The 20,661-nt window shown below is 50.4% G+C and overlaps 1 protein-coding gene across 1 annotated transcript in view; it reads right to left on the bottom strand.

The window, feature by feature from the left end:
* RIN3 (Ras and Rab interactor 3) overlaps positions 1 to 20,661 on the bottom strand; it is a 103,649-nt gene that overhangs the window by 32,302 nt on the left and 50,686 nt on the right. Inside the window, exon 4 of the mRNA XM_072963624.1 lies at positions 3,517 to 3,589. Within this exon, the coding sequence (XP_072819725.1) occupies positions 3,517 to 3,589 (73 nt within the window). The remainder of the gene's footprint in view (positions 1 to 3,516; positions 3,590 to 20,661) is intronic.

Raw genomic sequence — 20,661 nt, 5'->3', positions numbered from 1 at the left:
TGTGCAGAGAGAGCACAGTCAGGCTTCCCCAGAGAGCCCACGGACAACCCCAGTGAGCACACAGTCAGACATGCCCGGTGAGCACACAGTCAGGCTTCCCTGGTGACCATGTAGGTATCCCTGACAACACAGTCAGCCAGACCGATCTGCTGGTCTGAATGGAGAACAGGGGTCTTTCCAGAGATCGCCCAGAAGGGACCTAGATGCCCTCCCTCTTTACTGTACAGATGAGGCCCAGAGAGGGAAAGGAAGATGTCCAGGCCACACAGTGCGCCGAGGGCAGAGTGTGCTGAGCCCCGGGCCTCCTGACTTTCAGCCCTGGGCTGTTTCGTTGGGCCAGGAGGGGAGTGTGGCACTGCTGGGGCCCAGGACGGCTGTGCCCAATTCTATGTCTTAGCCTGACCCTGACCCCCTCTTCCAGCCATTTTCCCAGCTCTATCACCTTCCCCCCAAACCCCGATTCCAGTCATTGAAATCTCACCCATCCATGTGCACTGACAGCCTTCTGTGATGCCCATGTGTCCCTAGGGCTCTTCATGATCTTACTGTCTGTACCACATGCACCCTTCGTCTCCTCCCTGTTAACTGCATGTGCACCCTGTTGTTGCTGGAGGGAGCGGGCAGCTCTGCAGGCCTCCGCTGTGCCCACGTGCTTAGCACACTCCACAGAGGCTCAGTGAGTACTTACTGAGTGGGCCCACCTGAACTTCGGGACCTGGCTTGGGCGAGCAGGGCAGAGAGCGCCGGGATGGGCTGGCAGCGAGCCTCCCAGACCACCCCTGCTCATCAGCACAGCCCTTGCCACTTCTCGGGGTGCCCCCACCCCCTCGTGGGAAGTGCTTTCATGGGGAAAACACCCTGTTTATGGAACAGCAGCATAAGGGAAGGTGGCAGAAGATTCTGGGCTTTTTTTTCTGAGTTTCTGAGGCGTGGCCTTCAGCTTCTCCACTGTCAATGGGGTGGGGGTTGGCCGGCTGACCTTTTTACCTTCCTTCATTGTCGTGGTTGTGTGATTCTGAGAATCTGAGGCCTCTAGTCAGCCCCCGTCAGCCCCTCCAGGCAGGCCAGGCCTGGACCCAGACTGGACCAGTGCTCCATCACCACCTCAGGCCCTGCCCTGTCACCACTACTCCAATCTCTAATTTTGAAGGGTGGCGGAATTCATCTTCGCGTTGCTTCTGTTTGCCTGGTTGGTTGGCTGTCTGGCCTGCCAGTGGGGTTTCCCAAAGTCCCTTGGTCACTGTGTCTACTGTGAGGGCCAGCAGGGTTGCTCAGCTTGTCTGGTGCCCACCCTCCCACCACCAGGACAATCTCCAACACCTCTCCCCGATCCTCTCCGTGTGCTGCTCAAGACGCTGCAGTGGTGGCTGTGGACGCAGGCATCCGGGGCCGTCCCCAGCCTGGCCCTGCTCTGCCTCCCCAGCCTGCTCCCCAGTCCTGTCCCCCAGATCCTTCCCTTGCCCTTGGGGTCTCCTCGTTGCTTCCCAAAAGGTCACATCGATTTTCCGGCAGTGAACGTGCCTTGCTCATTCCCACCTCTGAGCTCTGCGTAGAGGGAACACCCCCTTCGTCTCCTCCACCTGTGTCTACTGGGATTCCATGTATCCTTCAAGGCTGCACCATGGACCTCCTCCTTCTCCACGACCCAGTGTTCAAGGATTTCATCCGCGTCTGCTCCCCTAAACGTCTTCCAGTTCAGCACTTGACACAGGGGCTTCCCAGCGAGGAGAAGCACACAGAGGATGGGGGTGTCCGCTGAGCATCTACTCTGTGCCAAGTCCTGGGCTGGGTGTTACCCGGTTTAGGCCTTACGTCACCTGATATTATTATTACTCCTACTACTACTATTACTGTATCACAGCACCCCTATGGGTAGGCATTAATACATTTGTATGAGTTAAGTCTGGATCAGAATCCCGTGGGGGAGCTGCTAAAGATGCAGCTTCCGAGATCCATGCCCAGGGGTTCTCAGTGCTGGGTCTGGGGGTGGGCAGAGGCTGCCAGAGAAGCACAGCACATGCCCCCTAGTGCCCTAGTGCCCTCTTGCTCCGGTGATGTCTTCATTACGCTGCTCATGGGCCATCTCAGGGCTGGGCCACGCTCCTGCCGGGGATGAGCTCGATGGGCAGGCACCCAGCCCTGGACACAAGGGCCAGGAGTGCCCACAGGGAGCAGGCCCTGTCTCAGAGCCAGGACTGGTGTTTATCACCTGGATGTTTAGCCTTTATCAAAATGCTCATCTGTGCAAGGCCCTGCAGGTGACATGAAGGCACTTGAAATGCGCATCTCTGGTTCACCTCTTGCGGCCTCTGGGAGTTTGGTTCTGAAGGAGGCTCCTCATTCAGATCTTAGAATTATAGAACCACAGAGCTCTAGCCCTTGGGGGTTCCATCTTGACTCCCATCCCCTCGATAAATGAGGCAACAGAGGCCAGGAGAGGCCAGTGACTTGCCCAAGGTCACACAGCCAGATACGAGGTCTCCACGCCAGGCCCCAGGCTTTGTGGTCCTAGAAGGACGTGCCAGGTCATCAGAATTAACATGGAATGCACACAGTGGGGTGGCTGCAGCGAAGATCATGGACCGTGGAGCTTTGTCTACCTTGAACCTCCATGCTGCCATTTACCAGGCGCACGACCTTGAGTGAGTTGCTTCTCTAGGTCTCAGCTTCCTCATCTGTAAAATGAGACTAACAAGAGCACTTACCTTGTGGAACTGTTTGCAAGACTGAAAAAGATAATGCATGTAAAAACCCTTAGTACAGCTCTGGGTGCCCGGAGAGCCCTCGCCAGGCGGCAACCGCTAGCAACTTCTTATCAGCATTACCTGTTCTGCCCGTGGGGCCCAGGGAGGTCCTGGTGGGTGGGAGGAGTGTTCTGGGTTGAGTGTGGTTTTCACCAGAGGCAGCATGAATGGTCTCTCTGAAGCGGGCCTGGGGCCCTGGACCCCAAGATATCCTGCCCAGCCCTTGTCAAGTCCTGTAGCTTATGCCACTCGCCTCAAGCACCAAAATATATTTCTAAAATTCCTGTTGACCTGCAACCAGTTATGAATAAATAGAGCAGCTCATATTTATATGAATAAATAGAGGGTGGTTAGCAGACACCCACTCTACCCAGTAGCTGCTTAATAATCACACCCCTTTCCCACGGAGGTGTATCAGCCCTGCCTGCTGCCCCTGCAGAAGTTCCTCCAATAACCCCACCAATGGAGTGGGTCAGGTCTACGCAGGACTCCAAGCTGTCCTGAAAGCCGGAACGCAGGGCTGATGGGCAGTGAGCCACGGGGGCCGGTGGTGGTGTGGGAGGGGCCTTTACCCACCAGTCTAAGAAAGCAGTAGAACCAACACCTCCCCAGTGGTTACCAGGGCGAAGCCAGGAGGCCGTCCCCTCTCTCTGCATCCTGTGGGCTGCACCCTTCCCTGTGGGGGCTTCCCTGTGACACCCCCACCCCCACCCAAGGTTGCATGGCCATCTGTTGCAACCAGATGCCCTTCTGTGAGGCCAGCTCCACTTACCTACTGACACAGTAGAATGCGATCAGTCTGAAGATGTCCTCAAACACAAGAACCGAGCCTTCCAGGTACAATACTGAGGAGAGATGACAGAGGCCTTGGATGAGTGTTGCTGTCAGAGGGGAGGAGGGTCCCGGGTCGCTGTGGGTCCTGCGCCCACCACAGTGCCTAGCCCACTGCAGCCACATACACATCAGCCGACTGAACCACAAGGAAATGAAAGCGAACTTCCGTGGGGTTAATCCACTGAGATTTCAGAGGCCTATTATAGCAGCTGATGTTATCTTAACTAACACACACTCATGATTTGGAGCAAAATAACACAGAAGGCTCACAGAAAGCTTAATTCTAGAGAACTGAGCAGAATTTAAAAACATTAACATTAAAATTAAACATTCAGGGTCATCTCCACTTGCCAATTCTGAGGACTGTGCGGGGACAGCAGGAAGACAGTTCCCCTGTTCTGCCGTGGCTTCTGGGAGGTTCACTGGTCCAGGGGTGTGGACCTTTCACCCAAGAACCCTAGGACCTGTTAGAACCTCACTTGATTTGGCTGCACAAGTAATCCGAGAGTGTGGGTGACCCCAATACTTTCCAGCTCTGACAAGGAAGAGGGATGGGAGCATTTGCCCAAGAGCCCACCCCAGGGTGGACATGGCTCCTTGCCAGGATGTGGCGGTGAGTGCCGGAACCCGGGGTGGAGTGGCCAGAGGAAAGCGTGGCACTGCGTCTTTTCCAGCTGCAGAGCCTGGGGCCAGGGACCCAGAGAAGCTGAGCATGCTGCTCTTCAGGAGTCTCACAGCCACCCACTCGGCCCCTCCTGACACTCATCCCAGGGGTCCACATGTCCCACAGGTGATGCTTCCTGCACTTGGGACCCCCCAGGGAACTTTCTTAGGCAACAGAGGGGCTGAGAAACACGTGTGCATCACTCTTCAATCCAACTTCCTGAGGTTCTTCTAGTGTCCATGTGGTGGAGAGGGAGGCAGGACCCGGGTTCCAGGCCTGGTCTGACCCTGGGATCGACACTGTGACTCAGGGTCCATCCCTCCCCCTCTCAGCACCACAGTTCCTCCACCTGAAAAGGGAAGGAGCCCTTCCAACCCTAAACACTCATGCATCTAAGCAACATCAGCCTCCTGTCCTGCTTTCAAAGCTTAGGACGGCACTCTGCTGCATTGGTGGCCTGTGAGATGGTCGTAGGGGATATACAAACCAACCTGTTTTGTTCTAATAGCTTTATTTCACTACTTTCCTTCTTTCCATATACCACATACTCTAGTTAACATGATGTTTTAAAAAATTACAGTCATCATCTATTTATGGCAAAGAGATAATGGTTTCCCATTAGGATAGATGTAAAAAATTTTAAAGGGAGTTTAAAGAAAAATATTAAGTAGACTATAGTATTCAGAGGTACTCGGAAGATGCCCGCAAACGACTGAGGTCTAAGAAACAGCAGCGTGTGGAATTTCCACCGAGAGTTAATAGCCGTGGGGCAGCCCACAGCGCCACCTAGTGCTAGCACTTGGTGCATCACCCGCCCAGGAAGTAGCCCCAAAGGGCCAAGGGAGTCTGGGACCAAAAGACCTCCAGGAGCTGGGAGAGGTAGAGAGAGCCCTCCATCTGTAAAATGGGAACGTAAAGACCTTTCTCACGAATCCTCCAAGGGGGATTAGTGATGATGCAGCAAAAAGCCTAGCCTCCTACCCTGGGCCTGCTCAACAATTAGCAGCTTCCTTCACCACTGGGACATGGTCTGACCTTTGCAGACACAGATGAAACCTTTAAGATGGTCAGTCCCTCCCTCTCCTGTGCCCCTGGCACCTTCTATAAAGTCCACAGTTCCTTTAGACTTAGCTTCCCCACTCTGGTCCGCTCATTGGGAGCTGGGACCAGGGCTCATTCATTTTTGTAGCCTGAGGCCAAGCATAGTTCTAGTCAGAGTAGCCCAACCACCTTTTTTTTTTTTTTTTACTGTGAAAACTGTGAATTTGTCAAAGCACAAATGATGGCCAAGGCTCATGTTTGTTTCTTTGTAACCAGGCCTCTTCTGCCCCGGCCCCCGGTCCCCGCCCCCGCCCCACACCTCCCCTGGCCTGAGAAAGGGAAAAGCATCCCATCACACCCAGGCCACACCAGTTGGGGGGGGCGGTATCTGCACAACAGGGCCTGGGCGGTGCCCACAGCTGAGTCTCCCTCAGCACCCAGCATGGTGTGCGGCATGCAGTCTGGGACATCAATAAATGTTTTCTAGATGCCTGTATGGGAGGGAGACCCCAGAGGAGTAGAAGCCCCAGGTCTCACTTTGCCGGTCACATGCATGGCGCCCAGCACGGTGCACAGTCAGGTGGAGCACATTGCTGGCTCTCGAATATTCATATAATTATTTATTTAGAAAATGTTTTCTTTTGGAATACTTACAGGTTCACAGGAAGTTGCAGAGATGTACAGAGAGGTCCTCTGCACCCTTCACCCAGGCCCCCTCAATGGCAAGACCGTTGTACATAAATAGAGGGCAATATCAAAACGAAGAAACTGAGCTTGGTGCAATGCACAGAGCTCATTCAGATTCCATCAGTTTTACGTGCATATGCGTGTTGGTGCGGCTCTATGTAATTTTATCCCACGTGTAGCTGCCTGTAATCACCACCTCAATCAAGATATTTCACTGTCCCACCAGCACAAGCTCCATGTGCTCCCCCTTTATAGCCACATCTACCCCAACCCCTGGCAACTGCTAATCTGTTCTCCATCTCTGTGATTACGTTATTGTGTAAGTGTCCCATAAATGGAGTCACACAGTACATATTCTTTGGGATTGGCTTTTTCCCACGCAGCGTAATTTCCTCAAGGGTCATCCAAGCTGTTGAGTGAATCAATATCTCTGTTCCTTTTTAGTGCTGAGTAGTAACCTATGGTCTGGATGTGCCATAGTTTCCTTGATCATTCTCCCGCTGAAGGGCATCTGGGAGTTTCCAGTTTTTAGTTACCACACACATAGCTGCTGTGGGACATTTGTGTTCACGTTTCTGCATGAAAATATGTTTTCCTTTCTCCAGGATACATGCCCAAGACTGCAACTGCTCGGTTACGTGGTAAGTCCATCCTCTGTTTTCAAAGGAACGGACAAACTACTCTCCCAGGTGGCCAGCCATACTATTTTACATACCAGCCAGCGATGTCAGGGTGATTTGGCTTCTCCCCACGATCGCCAGTTTGCTGTTGTCACTATTCTTTATTTTGGCCATTCTGATAGGTGCAGGGTGGTATCTCCTTGTGGTTTTAATTTGCATTGTCTAATTTGCATTTCAAAAAGATACTGAACATCCTTTCATGTGTACATCCTCTTTGCTGAGGTGTCTATTCATGACTTTTCCCATTTTCTAACTGGATAGTTTTTTTTCATGTTGAGAGTTTTTAAAAACAGTTTTATTTAGCCATCATTTACACACCATACAATTCACCAACCTGAAGCGAACAATTCAACAATTTTAGTGTATTCACAGAGTTGTGCAGCCATCACCACAGTCCATTTTAGAACATGTTCATTATCCTCCAAAGAAACCCTGTAGCCATCAGCAGTCACTTGCCAGTCCTCCATCCTCCTAGCTTCTGGAAACCACTCATCTACTTTCTGTCCCTCTGGACTTCCCTATCCTGGACTTTTCATATACATGGAATCATATAACACGTGGTCCTTTGGGTCTGGCTTCTTTCATTTAGCATCATGTTTTCAGTGTTCCCCCATGTCCATGTTGTAGCAGAGTCAGCACTTCACTCCTCTTTATGGCTGAATAATTGTTGTATGGCTAGACCTCATTTTGTTTATCCATTCATCATTGATGGAAATTTGGGTTGCTTCCACTTTTTGGCTACTACAAATAATAAATACTGCTTTAAACATTTGTGTACACATTTTTATGTGGACATATGTTTTCATTTGTCTTAAGCGTTTATCTAGAAGTGAAATTCCTGGATCTAGTGGTAACTCTATACGTTTAAGAAACTGCCAGACTGTTGTTCAAAGCAACCACACCATTTCACATTCCCACTAGCAATGTATGAGGGTTCAAGTTTCTCCACACCTTTGCCAGTACTTTCTCTGTCTTTTTGATTAGAACCATCCTAGTGGGTGCAAACTGGTATGTCACTGAGGTTTTGATTTGCATTTCCCTCAGGATTAGTGATGTCAAGTATATATTCATGCGCTTGTTGGCCATTTGTATACATTCTTTGGAAAAATGTCTATTTGGATCCTTTGCTCATTTTTATTTGGGTTACTTGTTTTTAAGGTTGAGTCTTGGGAGTTCTTTAAAGCTCTACATATAAAGCTTCTTTGTCAGATGCATGAATTGCAAATATTTTCTCCCAGCTGGAACTTGTCCTTTTATCCTCCAACAGGGTCTTTCAAATATTTATTTTAAGAATGAAAAAATAAATGCTGTCCAAGTTTGTCTGCAAAATAGTGAGTACTCGACTGGTGTTACATAAATGACTCAATAGAGATATTTCCAATCTGCTTCAATTAATGGTCAACTCTTCTTTGCGTTTGGTAGTATCTGTTGTTATACTTAAAGTACAGTGGGCCTTGAACCAGTTCCTGTTCTCACTCGACCAAAGTCCCCTCTGCAATCTTATTGACACTATTACGTCCCTGAGCAGACATTTTCTTCTTAGAGAGTTCAAAGGTAAACTCCAGCCTCGCCTGGCTTTAATTACCACACGTTCCTAGTGACTAAGGTGAATTTGACAAGTGAGAACCCGTTTATGTCATGTTCACTGTAAGCAGAGAATGGCATTGGCATGTACCTTCTTTAGGGTCTGATTTGTCCTTGCTAACAAATGAAAGATGAGCATTTGTTCACCTAAGCCTGACCCTGGGCTTTGATGAGGAAAAGATGGTCACGTGGTGACGCGGACGAGAGAAACATCTTGCCTGAGGCTATTAAAATTGTGAAGTGTATGGGGCGTTCAAGAAACGCAAACTTGCCTTCCGTGTTGGCAGACGGCCTTATTAACCTGAGATCTCTGTTCAAACACGTTTTGGTGGATGACAGGCGTTGTTAATAAATTTCTGGTTGTGACCCTCATTTGAAGGGCAGGGTCAGGGTCACTCTTTAGCTGGGACATTATATGTTCACTCACTGACAAATATTTATTGTGCTCGTACTCTGTAGGAATCAGGGGCAACAGATTTAGAAATTGAGAGGAAGCCTCACAGTCAGCAGGGTGACAGGGAATCTGCCAATATTGGCCACAGGACCTACCTGAAACTCCTTCTTGGGGGAGAGATTCAAACCAACCAGCCCACTCTGTTTTGATGACTGACAGTTTGGTTGGATGGGGGTGGGAGAGGCGTTCACTGATGTTACCTAAGGAAGAAACACCCTGCGCTAGCAAGGCCTCAGCGTGTGCGTTTATGGAATGAGCACCAGACAGGGATGAGAACTGCCCCAGGAGGAAAGCGTCCCCAGAGGGAAGCAGGAGGGACCAGTGCTGGCAGGAGAGGTGGATTCCTGGACCTCTCAGTAGGCTCACTTTTGGAGAGAAAAAGCCATCATACCTGGCTGGGGGGAACCTGGTGGGCCTGGAAAGGGGCCCCACCCAAAAGCCTTGTGTGACACTGTTGACCCAACCTTTCCCAAAACCTATCACTCTGAGTGGGCTGGCAGACAGATCCTAAAGGATCTGGATCCCACTTTCTAAAAGAAGCACTAGATGGCCAAGCTGGGTTCCCGACAGGAGAGGCCAGGCGCGCAGACCCTGAGGATAAAAAGCCAGTGTGACAAGAGGCTGGGGAGTGGTTCACAGCTGGGGAGTAGGACGGAGGGTCACCTGCAGGGCTGGACAGGTGGGGCCAGGCCCACTCTTCCATCCCTCCCAAAACCCGCACCCCTGGCTCCTTCCCCATTTGGGAGGTCACAGCTGCCTTCTGGCTGGCGGGACCTACTGCTGCCTGGCAACACCATGCTTGCTGCGGGAACCACCAGCTGGGCAGTTTGTGGCTGAAGTGGAAAAAGGACTATTTGCAAACTTACAGTTACAAAAGGGAAAAGAGCGGGGAAAGATAAATTAGGAGTTTAGGATTAGCAGATACAAGCTACTATACAGAATACATAAACAAGGCCCTCCTGTATAGCTCAGGGAACTATACTCAGTAGCCCATAATAGACTACAGCTATAATGAAAAAGAATATACATATGTATGCATAACTGAATCACTATGCTGTACGTCAGAAACTAACGCAATACTGTAAACCAACTATACTTCAGTTAAAAAAAAAAAAAAGGACTGTTTGCTACTATCAACAGGCCCAATTTTCTGCAACACATGAAAACTACTTCCCCTGTTCCCAGAGGTAGAAGTGGGGACAGCAGTGATTTCTCTGGAGTCCAGGGGACCCCGTGGTCCCAGGCCCAGCTCTGGCGCCCACTTGCTTCAAGATGAGGTTGCAGTGCGACCGTGTCACCTGGGAAATGGGAGAACAGGTCTCCCCCTGCCTGAAGGAAGGGCTCTGCTAGACCAGGGCTTCTGGAGGTGCTGGTTCCAACTGAAGTTAGAGCTGCCAGAAGTCAGAACAAACAGTCCCATGTGGGCAGCAGGTCGCCTACGTCCTCGGAGCAGACTTGCTGCTCAGCCTTACAAGGACTGGAGCACCTAGGCGGGGCAAATTCTTGCTCCCATTCCAGACAAAGCCCAAACCTGGACAGTACTGGCCAGGTGCGGTTTCCCGGTTCCACCAATCACATGCCCAGAGACCAAAGCCTTCAATTCTCTGCAACTTGCTTTGTCTAACTGCCAAGGGAAGGTAAGGGTAACCGAGGCTCTCCAGGGCACTCCAGCTCACTGTCCAGAGGCTGAGTGGTACCCACAGAGAGGCCCTGAGTGAGGAATAGCACCCTCTATTATAACACAGAGGTCTGGAAGGTCTGGGATGGGGAGTGGAGGGCAGGGGAGCGAGTTAGGGCTCAGGGACCTGGAAGAGGATGCTGATTTGATAATGTGCCAGGAACAGTTCCTCGTCTCTCTCCCTGGCTGTTACCAATGGTCCAGGTGGGTACCTGCTTCCAAATGCTCCCAATGCCCCGTTATGGGGCTTGACAAGGGAGCAGAGAGGTGCCTCCTCCTTCAGGTGGATGCAGCCCTGTACTGAACTGCACAACCTGACAAGCAGAACACCAGCTGAATTTCATCCCTCATTCAACTCACCTACCAGGCACCTCTAGTCAGTGCACAAGCTGTGCAACTGTCCACGGCAGCCATGGGTGTGAGCCATGGCTATCTTTGCCGGTTATTCTTGGCATAAGGAGCAATCTCCTCTTGATTTCATCTTAAGAATTTTAGGATGAAAAAGGCACAGCAACGCCTTTTTACTGAGTTCTCTACTGCACTCAGAGTTTGCTCAGACTAGAGACTCAAGCACACCCAAGTGTCCCTTCCAGTGGATGAGGAACCACTGAAAGCCAGAATGAAAGGGCCCTCAGAGACAGCTCTGGTCCAACCTCCCTCATTGTGCAGATGGGGAAACTGAGGCCCAGAGAAGGCATATCATCATTCTATGAAAGAGGATGCTTACTTATTCTAGGTGTTTTCCAGATTCTGATCCTCATGCTCTCTGGAATCTAGATTCTGATCCTGGACTGCTGTTGTTCTGCCCTGTTCTTCCAACTTCCCAATGTGGGCTTTGTACAGATTTGAGCCTCCTGATTAGTGTGGTGGCAGTTGCTGCAGCAACTGAGGGCTATCATTTTCAAAGTTTTAACAAAAACAACAATAATAATATCATCTATCATTTACCAAGTGCCTACTGTGTGCTAGCCTCCGTACTTCTAACCATCATGACAACTCCATTATCTTCACTTTACAGGCAAGGAAACTGAGGCTCAGAGAGTGTAAGTAACTGGCCCGAGGACACGGCCACAGTCATGACCAGGTGCCAGCAGCCTGGGAGCCTGGTATATTAGGCACCTTTTTTTCAGCAGAGTTGGCATGGGCGGGAGGAAGGCATCCCAGTGCTTCACACCAAAATGCACTCAGTGTGTCTGCTTCACCAGTCAGCTAGCAGAGATTCCTTCCCAGGGACTACCGTTTCTTGCTCTGTTCACCAGGCAGCCTCCGTGTTACTCTCAGAGAAGCCTTCTTGGGCAGAACTATGCTCTCCTCCCTTGGGCCCCGGCACTGCGCACACACTCCACTTTAGTGCATGATTGCATCACATCGTGATGTGTTTGCAGGCCTGACTCTGGCCCAGGATGAAGCCCCTGGAAAGCAGGGGACATCTTCCTTCTTTCCCAGACCCAGGACCTTGCCTGGATCACACCAGACGCTTAACGGAGCTAGCTGTTATTGAGGGCGTCCCCTCTGATCCCACACTGGCAGTCGCAGCTGCAGCAACTGCCACCACCCTGTTCAAGCTGTAATAAAAGATTCCTTTTCTTGGATGATGCTCTTCCATATATAGCAACCTTGTGGATGAGGATTTCAGTCTAGGAGAAGCAATACAGAACGAAATGTCACAATGTAGATGGGACTTTGCCTGGGAACTATTTATAGGTTCAGATGCCAAAACAGAAGGGGCGACATTGGACAGAAGAGCAAATTGCCAAGTGTCAGGGAAGACTTAATAAAGCACCAGCAGACGGGGAGGTGTTTGGGGAGAAGGAGCAGGGAGAGGTGGAGGAGAGGTGCCCAGCAGAGGCCCACTGTCCTGGAGACTTCAACTACCCACAGGGCATGAGCTGCCAGTCTGGGAGGCAATCACCTGCTGCTCTGCTAAGACTGTAGGGGTGAGGAGGACTCTTGGCACATACCCATCATGGAAACACACTGCTCTCTCTGGGAGCAGAAGGGACAGGAGGAAAGGGAGGTGGCCCAGGGCACCACCCTGATGACAAGACATCCGAGTGCCACCCAAGGATGCATCACGAAACATCCCCCCTAGCCCAGAAAACAACCCAGCCTCAACTTTGGGATCTCACAAAGTTCATCCCACCCCAGAGTTTGGGAACTTTGATCTGTAGTCTAGAAGAAAGTGGCTGCCACTTGTGAGAGCTGTGAGACCCAGAGAGGTTAAGTGGCTCACCAAAGGTCACAGAGCTGGGCAGCGGTACCAGGATGGGGCCTTAGGCGAGCCTGACTCTGCAGCCCCTGCTCCCACCCAGCACGCCAGGCTGTTGGCTCTCCAGACCCTGTTGTCTACTGGACAACAGGGTCACATGTGCAATTTAAAATTTTCTCATAGTCCCGTTAGAAATAGTAAACAGAAACAAATAAAATGAATCTTATCAATGTATTCTATTTAACCCAATATATCCAAAATAGTATCATCTCAACAAACCATAAAGATAAAAAGAGGACTGAGACATATAGTCTTCTTTTCACATGAAGTGTTCAAAATCTGGTGTGTATTTTACACTTACAGACATCTCAGTTCAGACTCCCCACATCTGTAGTGTTCAGGAATCTCATGTGGCTCATGGCTGCAGCACTGGATGGCACAGCCTCAACCAGGAACACATCTGTCCCCCAGGGCACATCTGGCAGTGCCGGGAGGCATCTTAGGTTGCTGGGGGCATGGAAGGGTACTACTGACATTGAGTGGGCAGAGACCCAGGAGACAACAGCACACAGGACAGCCCCCACAGCAAAGGATGATCCAGCTCCAAAAGGCAAGAGTACTGAGTGTCAGAAACCCGGCTCCGGAGATAGGACCAGTCTGTGCTCCTGGGACAACTGGCTGGAGCCCAGAGCGCTGTGGATGCCTGCACCTAGCACACAGCGGGTGCCCGACATCAGTGCTGGAATGGAACTGAATGGAAGACAAGAGTGTCCACCAGGACTCAGAGTCCATGACCTCGGCCTCATGGGAATCACAGGGCCTGACACACAGGAGCCCAGTACAGGGCCTGGTACACAGGGAGCTTCCCCAGTAACCGAGGGCCAAAGGCTACAATAGATTTCAAGGGTAGGGCCCAGTATTGAGGAACTGAGTCTCACCTGGGGGCTGCCCAGGGCAGCCTTGGCCTGGGAACAATGACTGCATTAAACGAACATCCCAAGGCGGGAAGTTCCGCTGTGGCAAGTTCCCTTAAAGTTTCCACCAGGAAAACCAAGGCCGAGACGAGCACGAGCACAGCAGAATGTATGTGGCAGGCTTAGGACAATAAAAGCAGCGCAAACTATTCATTAATTCTTAACAGATCAGGGGAGATGGACACAAAAAAACTCGCAGAAGTCACCAGTCCATTTCTACAGGACTTTCCAGAAGGTCTCACCTCTGGCTGCTTCCTTAAATAGTCTGGGCAGAAAGGAGAAGCTGGTGGAATAGGCATAACGCTGTGGCTTCCCGTGAGGCCAGCTGGGCTGCCTGAAACACTGGACAATGTATATTTTCCTCTATGGTGAGAATTTTTAATCCCGGTGCTTGGGATGTCTGGGGCCAGGCAAACCAAGAACAGCACCTTCTCTCTGTGTGGGGCTTTATCCTTCCAAGGCATTTTGAGTCCATCTCTTTGCAGGTGAGGTCAGGAGTCCATTCTCCCAGGAGGCCCAGAGACAGTGAGTGACTTGCTTAAGGTCACATAGAAAATTACTGGGGGAGCCGGATTGGAACCCGATTCATTGACACTCATTATGGCTCTGCACAGGCTTGCACTGGCGCTGTCACTCTTCCTGGGATGAAGCCACCCAGGGGTTCCCAGAGCCAAGCAAGTCTGGGAGGTGCTTCAGAAGTACTCAGCAGTAGCAGTCAGCTTTGCATTGGACTGTTTTTCCTTAGACACGTTTTTTGAAGCTGCAAAATCCCTGAAGGTGGCAGTCACTGTACACCCACTCGGGCCTGGTGCCAATATGACACCCTCCACCCCCAAACACACTTCCCTCATCTTCCCTTTTCTCTTGCCTCCAAGGCCACGTGTTCTGGATCTTTCACCCACCACTGTCAGAACCTCCCCCTGTATTCCATTTCTTTAGGGCAAAACAAACTCCTGGGGCCCCCAAAGTGCACACTTATACTCTAGCACTTAGGACTGTCTGACTTGCATTTTTGGTTAAGCATGTGTGCGTCTGTCTCCCGCACTGGTCCAATGTCAGGGGCCATGTCTAACAGAGCCTTCATAAGTATCTTCTTTCAGGAGCCATTCACCACATAGTTAACTGGGTACAAAGTCTTTGCAATGTTTACTAACACAGAGAAAGCTTGAAACAAAATATTTAAGTTAAAAAGAAAGGCTAAAAAAATATGCACCGCTATGATTAAAAATCTATTAAAAAAAACAGAAAAAATTTCACTCAAGTTTTACAGTAAGTTGGACATAAATTACCCAATGATGTATTTTTTTCCTGGGCCAGCACCACTTTTGGAGGCTGAAAAGGGAATTACTGAAAACAGAAAGAGACAAGCTGCGGTTAGTTTTCTGCCAAACCTCCACGGGTAATACCAATGTGAGATAAGACGAATGAATTAACTTCTTAGAGAAGTTCTGCAGAGCAGAGCGCTGCAGGAAGTGATGGTTTTGAGGTCTGAGTTGCATGTTACTCAACACCCACTGCTAATTATAACTGTGAGTGTTTACTGAGTGCTTACTACACTCAGGCACTGTGATAGCTTTTCCCCATAAATGTCTTCTTTTGTCCAGAAGACAGCACTAGGATGTTAGAGAGTTACTCCCATGCTAACATCAACCCCAATGTCTGGGTTTTTCCACACCACCAAGCAATCTCCAACACCAGCCGGGTGTCCTACAATTTAACTCATTTCTGACATTGTCTACCAGGAGACAGCATCAGACCCCACAGGTTAAGGGCTCAGTCCTACAAGACTCCTCCTCACTGACCCCCACCCCCACTTCAAACGCCAATCACGAGTCCAGGTTGTCACCTGTGTTTGTGACTAATCAGCTATAGAGCAGACGCTCCAATGACTTGGGTTCAATTAATTTGCTAGAGTGGGTCAGAGAACTCAGGTAACCTCTTTACCCATTAGATCACTGGATTATTTTATCGTTTTTTTTAATGGAGGTACTGGGGATGGAACCCAGCACCTCATGCAGGCTAAGCATGAACTCTACCACGGAGCCAAATATCCACCCCCTAGATCACTGGTTTATATAAAAGATATAACTCACGAACAGCTAGATGGAAGAGATCCATAAGGAAAGGCTGTGTGGGAAGGGGTGTGGGGCTTCCAAGCTCTCTGAGCGCACCAGTCTCCCCAGTCTCCACACATTCACAAAACCAGGAAGCTCTCTGAACCTAGTCTCTTTGGGTTTTTATGGAGGCTTCATTACATAGCACGATTGTTCCAATCATTGGCCATCAGTGATTAGCTCAACCCCTAGCGCCTCTCCCCTTCCTAGAGGTTGAGGGGTGGGACAAAAAGTTCAAACACTCCCATAACACGGCTGGTTTCCTGGCAACCAGCCCCCATCCTTAGGCACTTTCCAAAAGTCACCTCATTGACATAAACTCATGTGGGGTTGAAAGGGCTTGTAATCAATGTCAAGATACAGTTAGGGCTCTTATCACTTAAGAAATCCCAAGGGATTTCTTTTAGGTGCTCCGTGCCAGGAATGGGAATGAAAACCAAGTATATATTCTTATTGTAAGTCACCGTCCCACAGCTTCGATGCTGAGTGCTCCCTATGTGCCAGGCAACACGACCCACATCCCCACGTGTGTTCACTCGTCAGTCCTCCAGCAGCTGTGCTGCAGATGTTCCCATTTTGCAGAGAGGAAACTGAAGCAAAGAAGTTTAGTAACTTGTCCAATGTCAGAAGATAACAGGGACAGAACAGAAACCTAGAACCGTCAGCCCTTCCAAAGCTCATGCTCTCAAAAGAGGTTTGCACTGACCAGAGTGCAAGACTCACCGTGACGCAATATTTCCTCCCCGATAAAATATCAAAAGCTCGCCTTCTCCATACCAACCCTGCCTTTAACAATCATCATTCCTTTCCTTTCTATGGGTTTAATACATTTTGGTCTAAACACGGTTGAATCTCTAGAATAATGGGTCAGTTGGTGAAAGGAATGCAAATTTGGAGCACCAAGGCAAATCTCCAATGTGGACCTCAAAGACAATCTGGGTGACACTCTGACATCCCATACATACAGATCTCTACTATCCAGGACGACTCATCTAGAATTTCTCCTTCTCTTGGTTTCAAAGGTACCCCCAGTCTAGTGGTGATAACCATCAGCGCCAATCAGCCACAACATTCATCACGTCTGTGCATGAGATGTTCCCAAGTGCAAGTGTATCTGTCTGATTCAACTACTTTGTTCACCTAAAACCTCTGTCCCAAGAGAGGGATATTTGCTCAGGGCAAGAAGAAATCCTACTGAGTTCCATGGGCCAGCTCTTCTAAAGCCAGGGGTCAGCCTGGTACAGGGAATAGGCAGGGAGTGAAGTGGAGTTGCCCCTGAAACTCGGGGCAAGTGGCTCAGACTGAGTACCAGGCAGTCACTTCCTGTACAGGCCAGACTACACCATCCGCCACTGTCTCAGGGTTCCTCTTCTAGAGACCAGACCAACTGGTTTTCTGTTAGTTAGCCGCCAGCAGAAAAATGCCATCACATGAATGTGTCATTGTCACCATCTTCAAGGGAGTAGATAAATAAAAAAGTAGCCAGTGTCTACCTGCCAGGTGGTTAATCTCAGCCACAAAGGGGCAAGGCTGAGCTCGGAAGCTGGCCCAGCTCCATCCACCCCAGGTCTTGTTCTTTCATCTCCAACACTCCTTGCACCAATGTCTCTTCTGCTGGTCCTCTGCCCTCACCCGCCACACACATATCTGGCCTCTGAGGGTCCCTGATGACGCTAAGTGGTGCCCCAGACACTGCAAAGCCTTCTTGTCACCTTAGTGCAGCACAGAGGGGAAGTGGGGATACAGGAGATGGTAACGTTGTTCAAAACAGTCACTATCCCTCCCCGCTAGTCACATGCTGGTGGGAGGATCATATGTCCCATTCCACTGGGTCTGGCCTGGTCATCAGACCTGTTTTGGCCAATGAGATGTGAGGGGAAGAGACACACCTGCCACCTCTGAGTGAACCCTTCAGAGCCATCATGGAATTTGGCCATCTCTCTCCCTCCGCTCTGCCCTCAGGTGGGCACTGCCCTTTCAGCCCAGAGTGAAATGTTTTTGAAAAGCGCCTCAGCTGACTCATGACGTGAGAAATACTCGCATTACTGTGTGCCTAGGTACTGTGTGTGAACAAGCCTCTGCAGAGTAGGGCTGCTTGTCACCGCAGCATAACTAGCCCGAGCTGACTGGTTCCAGGTTCTGCAAAGAAACTCTTAACAAGGAATGACCCCAGCACACAGAAGCACGGAGGTTGTCCAAGTTGGTATTTCTTGTTCAAAGCAAACAGAGTGGGGCCACAGATGAGGCTGACCAGCTGCTCTGGGGGATCCCCTCGCCCTCTTCCTTTGCCTCAGTCCTGTTGGGGGGACCCCCAACAAAAGGTCCCAGTTCCAGGCCTGGGGCCTTTCCCTTGTCCACTTCCTCCTCAGGCCACCCACCCCAGCCGTGCTGCAGCCACCACGGCCATAGGAGGATTCATGAGGTTGGTGGCTCCCTCCTCCCCTGAGGGACTAGGAGGCAGGCCCCATATGCTGGGCTGGGACTTAGCCAGAGCCTTAGAACCCTATGTGGAGGGTCCCACTTCTCCTTTTGGCTTAATCATGCAGGACGCCTAACAACAACAATAATAGTAACAAACACAGTTAGAACCCTCCGTTGTGCTCTGGCGACTACCCTAAGCACTGAAGACACACTAACGCCTCCTTCCAGCACCCTAGGAGGGAGGCACCGTTATCACCCCCGTCCTGGAGGTCTGGAGAGGTTCAGCAAGGTGCCCAAGGTCACCCAGGTAGGCAAAGGCCGAGGAAGGATGCCGACACAGGCAGTGTGGCTTCCACGATCTGTGCATGGCACGCTACGTCAAGGAGGCAGGTCCCAAACAGGAAGACAGCGAACAGGCTGAAGCTACAAATCAATACAGCAAAGAAACAAATTACCTGCTGCTTTTTTGCTGTTGTCTGGGTTTCCTTGGGGGCAGAGGGTCTGAGGTTGGGAGAGCAGTGGAGTAAAATAAAGAAAGAGTAAAATGAAACACATACCCATTTATAGACGGCGTCTGCGTAGTCCCAGTGAATGGGCACAAATCGTGACGTGGAAGAGTTATGTCGCATGAAGGATGTTTGGTTTGGGTTTTGATGCTCTTTTCAGCTAAAGTGAGTACTGAATTTTCATTAAAAATGGAAAATAAGATTCTACCACACCACCGTGGGAGGAAGACATGAACGAGGGAAGGAAGCTTCCTCCATCCCTGAGTGCCTTGGTTTGTTCCTTGGCCTCCTGATCAGATATGAGACACGCAACCAGACATGACATGCCGGTTCCATGGGGCAGGTCTGGTGTGTGCTTCCTGACCAAGTTCCAAAAATCTGGGGCTGCCGGGAGGTGTCACTGGGTTGGGAAGACCTAGAAGTGATGACCCAGGAGATGGGGCAGGGAGGTGGGGAAAGCAGCACAGGGGCAAAGAAGAGCAGAGCTTCCAGACGTTCTGTCGGTCCAGCTCGACTCCCTTTTCCTCCAGGAAGCCTTGCTGCTCAGCCTGCCCTTGAAGCAAGGCTCCTTCCTTCTGCTTTCAGAGCACGTGTTGCCATGTAATAGGCTCAGCACAACACTACTCCCCGCTTTCAGCCGCCTTCCCCATGTTGATGTTGAAATTCAAGAGCACAGCTGGGGCTTCTGGGTTTCTGAAGGATTTTGGGGACTGGGCAGCCAAGTCCCTGAAAGCCTGGTTACTCTCAATAAGAAGCAGGACTACACGGGTCCACGGCTGCCTTCCTTCCAGGAGGCCAAAAGCCCACCCAGGATCTGTGCAGCCCCAGGTGCCCCAAACCACCTCACCCTTTCTGTGGTCATCAGAGGGTGCTATTTATTTGGCCTGGGGAAACTAGAATACGCTCCTTCTTCTCTGAGATTCCCTACATTTTCTTCTCTGCTGGCTGTTGTAGGACAGGCGTCATTAAGGTTTGCTATATAAATTGACCATCCCCTACACTCCATACTCCTTACCCAGAGAGCAGACTCCGAGTAGTTCCCCAAGATCCAGGCCCTCTGCACCTGCCTGGACATGCGTCTGGACCACATTTCCCAATCTCCCTTGCAGTTGAGTGTGGCCATGTGACTGAGTTAAGAGCCAATGGGATGTGAGCACAAGGGACACACCCACTTCCAGGCCTTGGGGGTAAAACCCACCCACAAGCCCTCCTCCGCTCTTTTCCCTTCCCGCCTATTGGCATGGTGTCAACCCCAGGAAACTGGAGGCTGGGTGCTCACAGTGGCAGACCCTCCGTCAGCAGGGTCCTGAATGAGCCTTCCCCACTGACCAGGAATCTTGTACATAAGGTGGAAACTAGCCTCTTCCGGGTTTAAGCCATTCATGTTTTTTGTTGTTATTGCACCGCCTGGCTAGTCTGCCCGCTTACATGTTCTCCATAGCATGACTCTCCATTGGACGGTACCTTATTTACTTGTTTATTGTCTCCTCCCTCCACCAGAACGGAAGCTCTCAGAGGCGGGGACTGTGCTTTGGTCCCTGCTGTGTTCCCAGTGGTAGAACAGCGTCTGACATGGAGCAGACATTTAATAACTATCTGTTGAAGACACGAATAAGTGAATTCTGTTTCACCCATTCAGTGTGAGTCCGGGTCTCTTTGGAAAGCCCTTCTTATGGCAAGAAGCTGCCCCTGCTCTTGCTTCTTCCTCCACCTCTGGAGCTGAAAAATCAGCCTTTAACTGAACTAGTACTCTCACCCTGCCGGACTCAGCCTGTGTTCCCTCCTCTTTGACACCCTCCCGGAATCCTTCCCACCATGGTCCACATTAGCCAGAGGTCCCTTTGCAGTCACACCTGTCACACTGCACAGCAAGGGCTGATGCCTGTGCCCCTCCCACCTACCATGTCCCCAACCCTCCAACTGGACTGGGAGACCCTTGAGGCCAGGACTCTGTCTTATTCATCTTTGCAACTTCCCAGTGTCAGGCACAAGTGTTTCTTGAGAAACAAGCACTCTAAAATATTTAATAGCTATTTTAAAATATTTATTACATTTATACAATATTTAATCG

This window comes from Vicugna pacos, chromosome 6 (genome assembly GCF_048564905.1).
Source record: "Vicugna pacos chromosome 6, VicPac4, whole genome shotgun sequence".
NCBI lineage: Eukaryota > Metazoa > Chordata > Mammalia > Artiodactyla > Camelidae > Vicugna > Vicugna pacos.
Note: the sequence above shows the minus strand (reverse complement) of the source record. Positions and strands in the feature narration are given on the sequence as shown.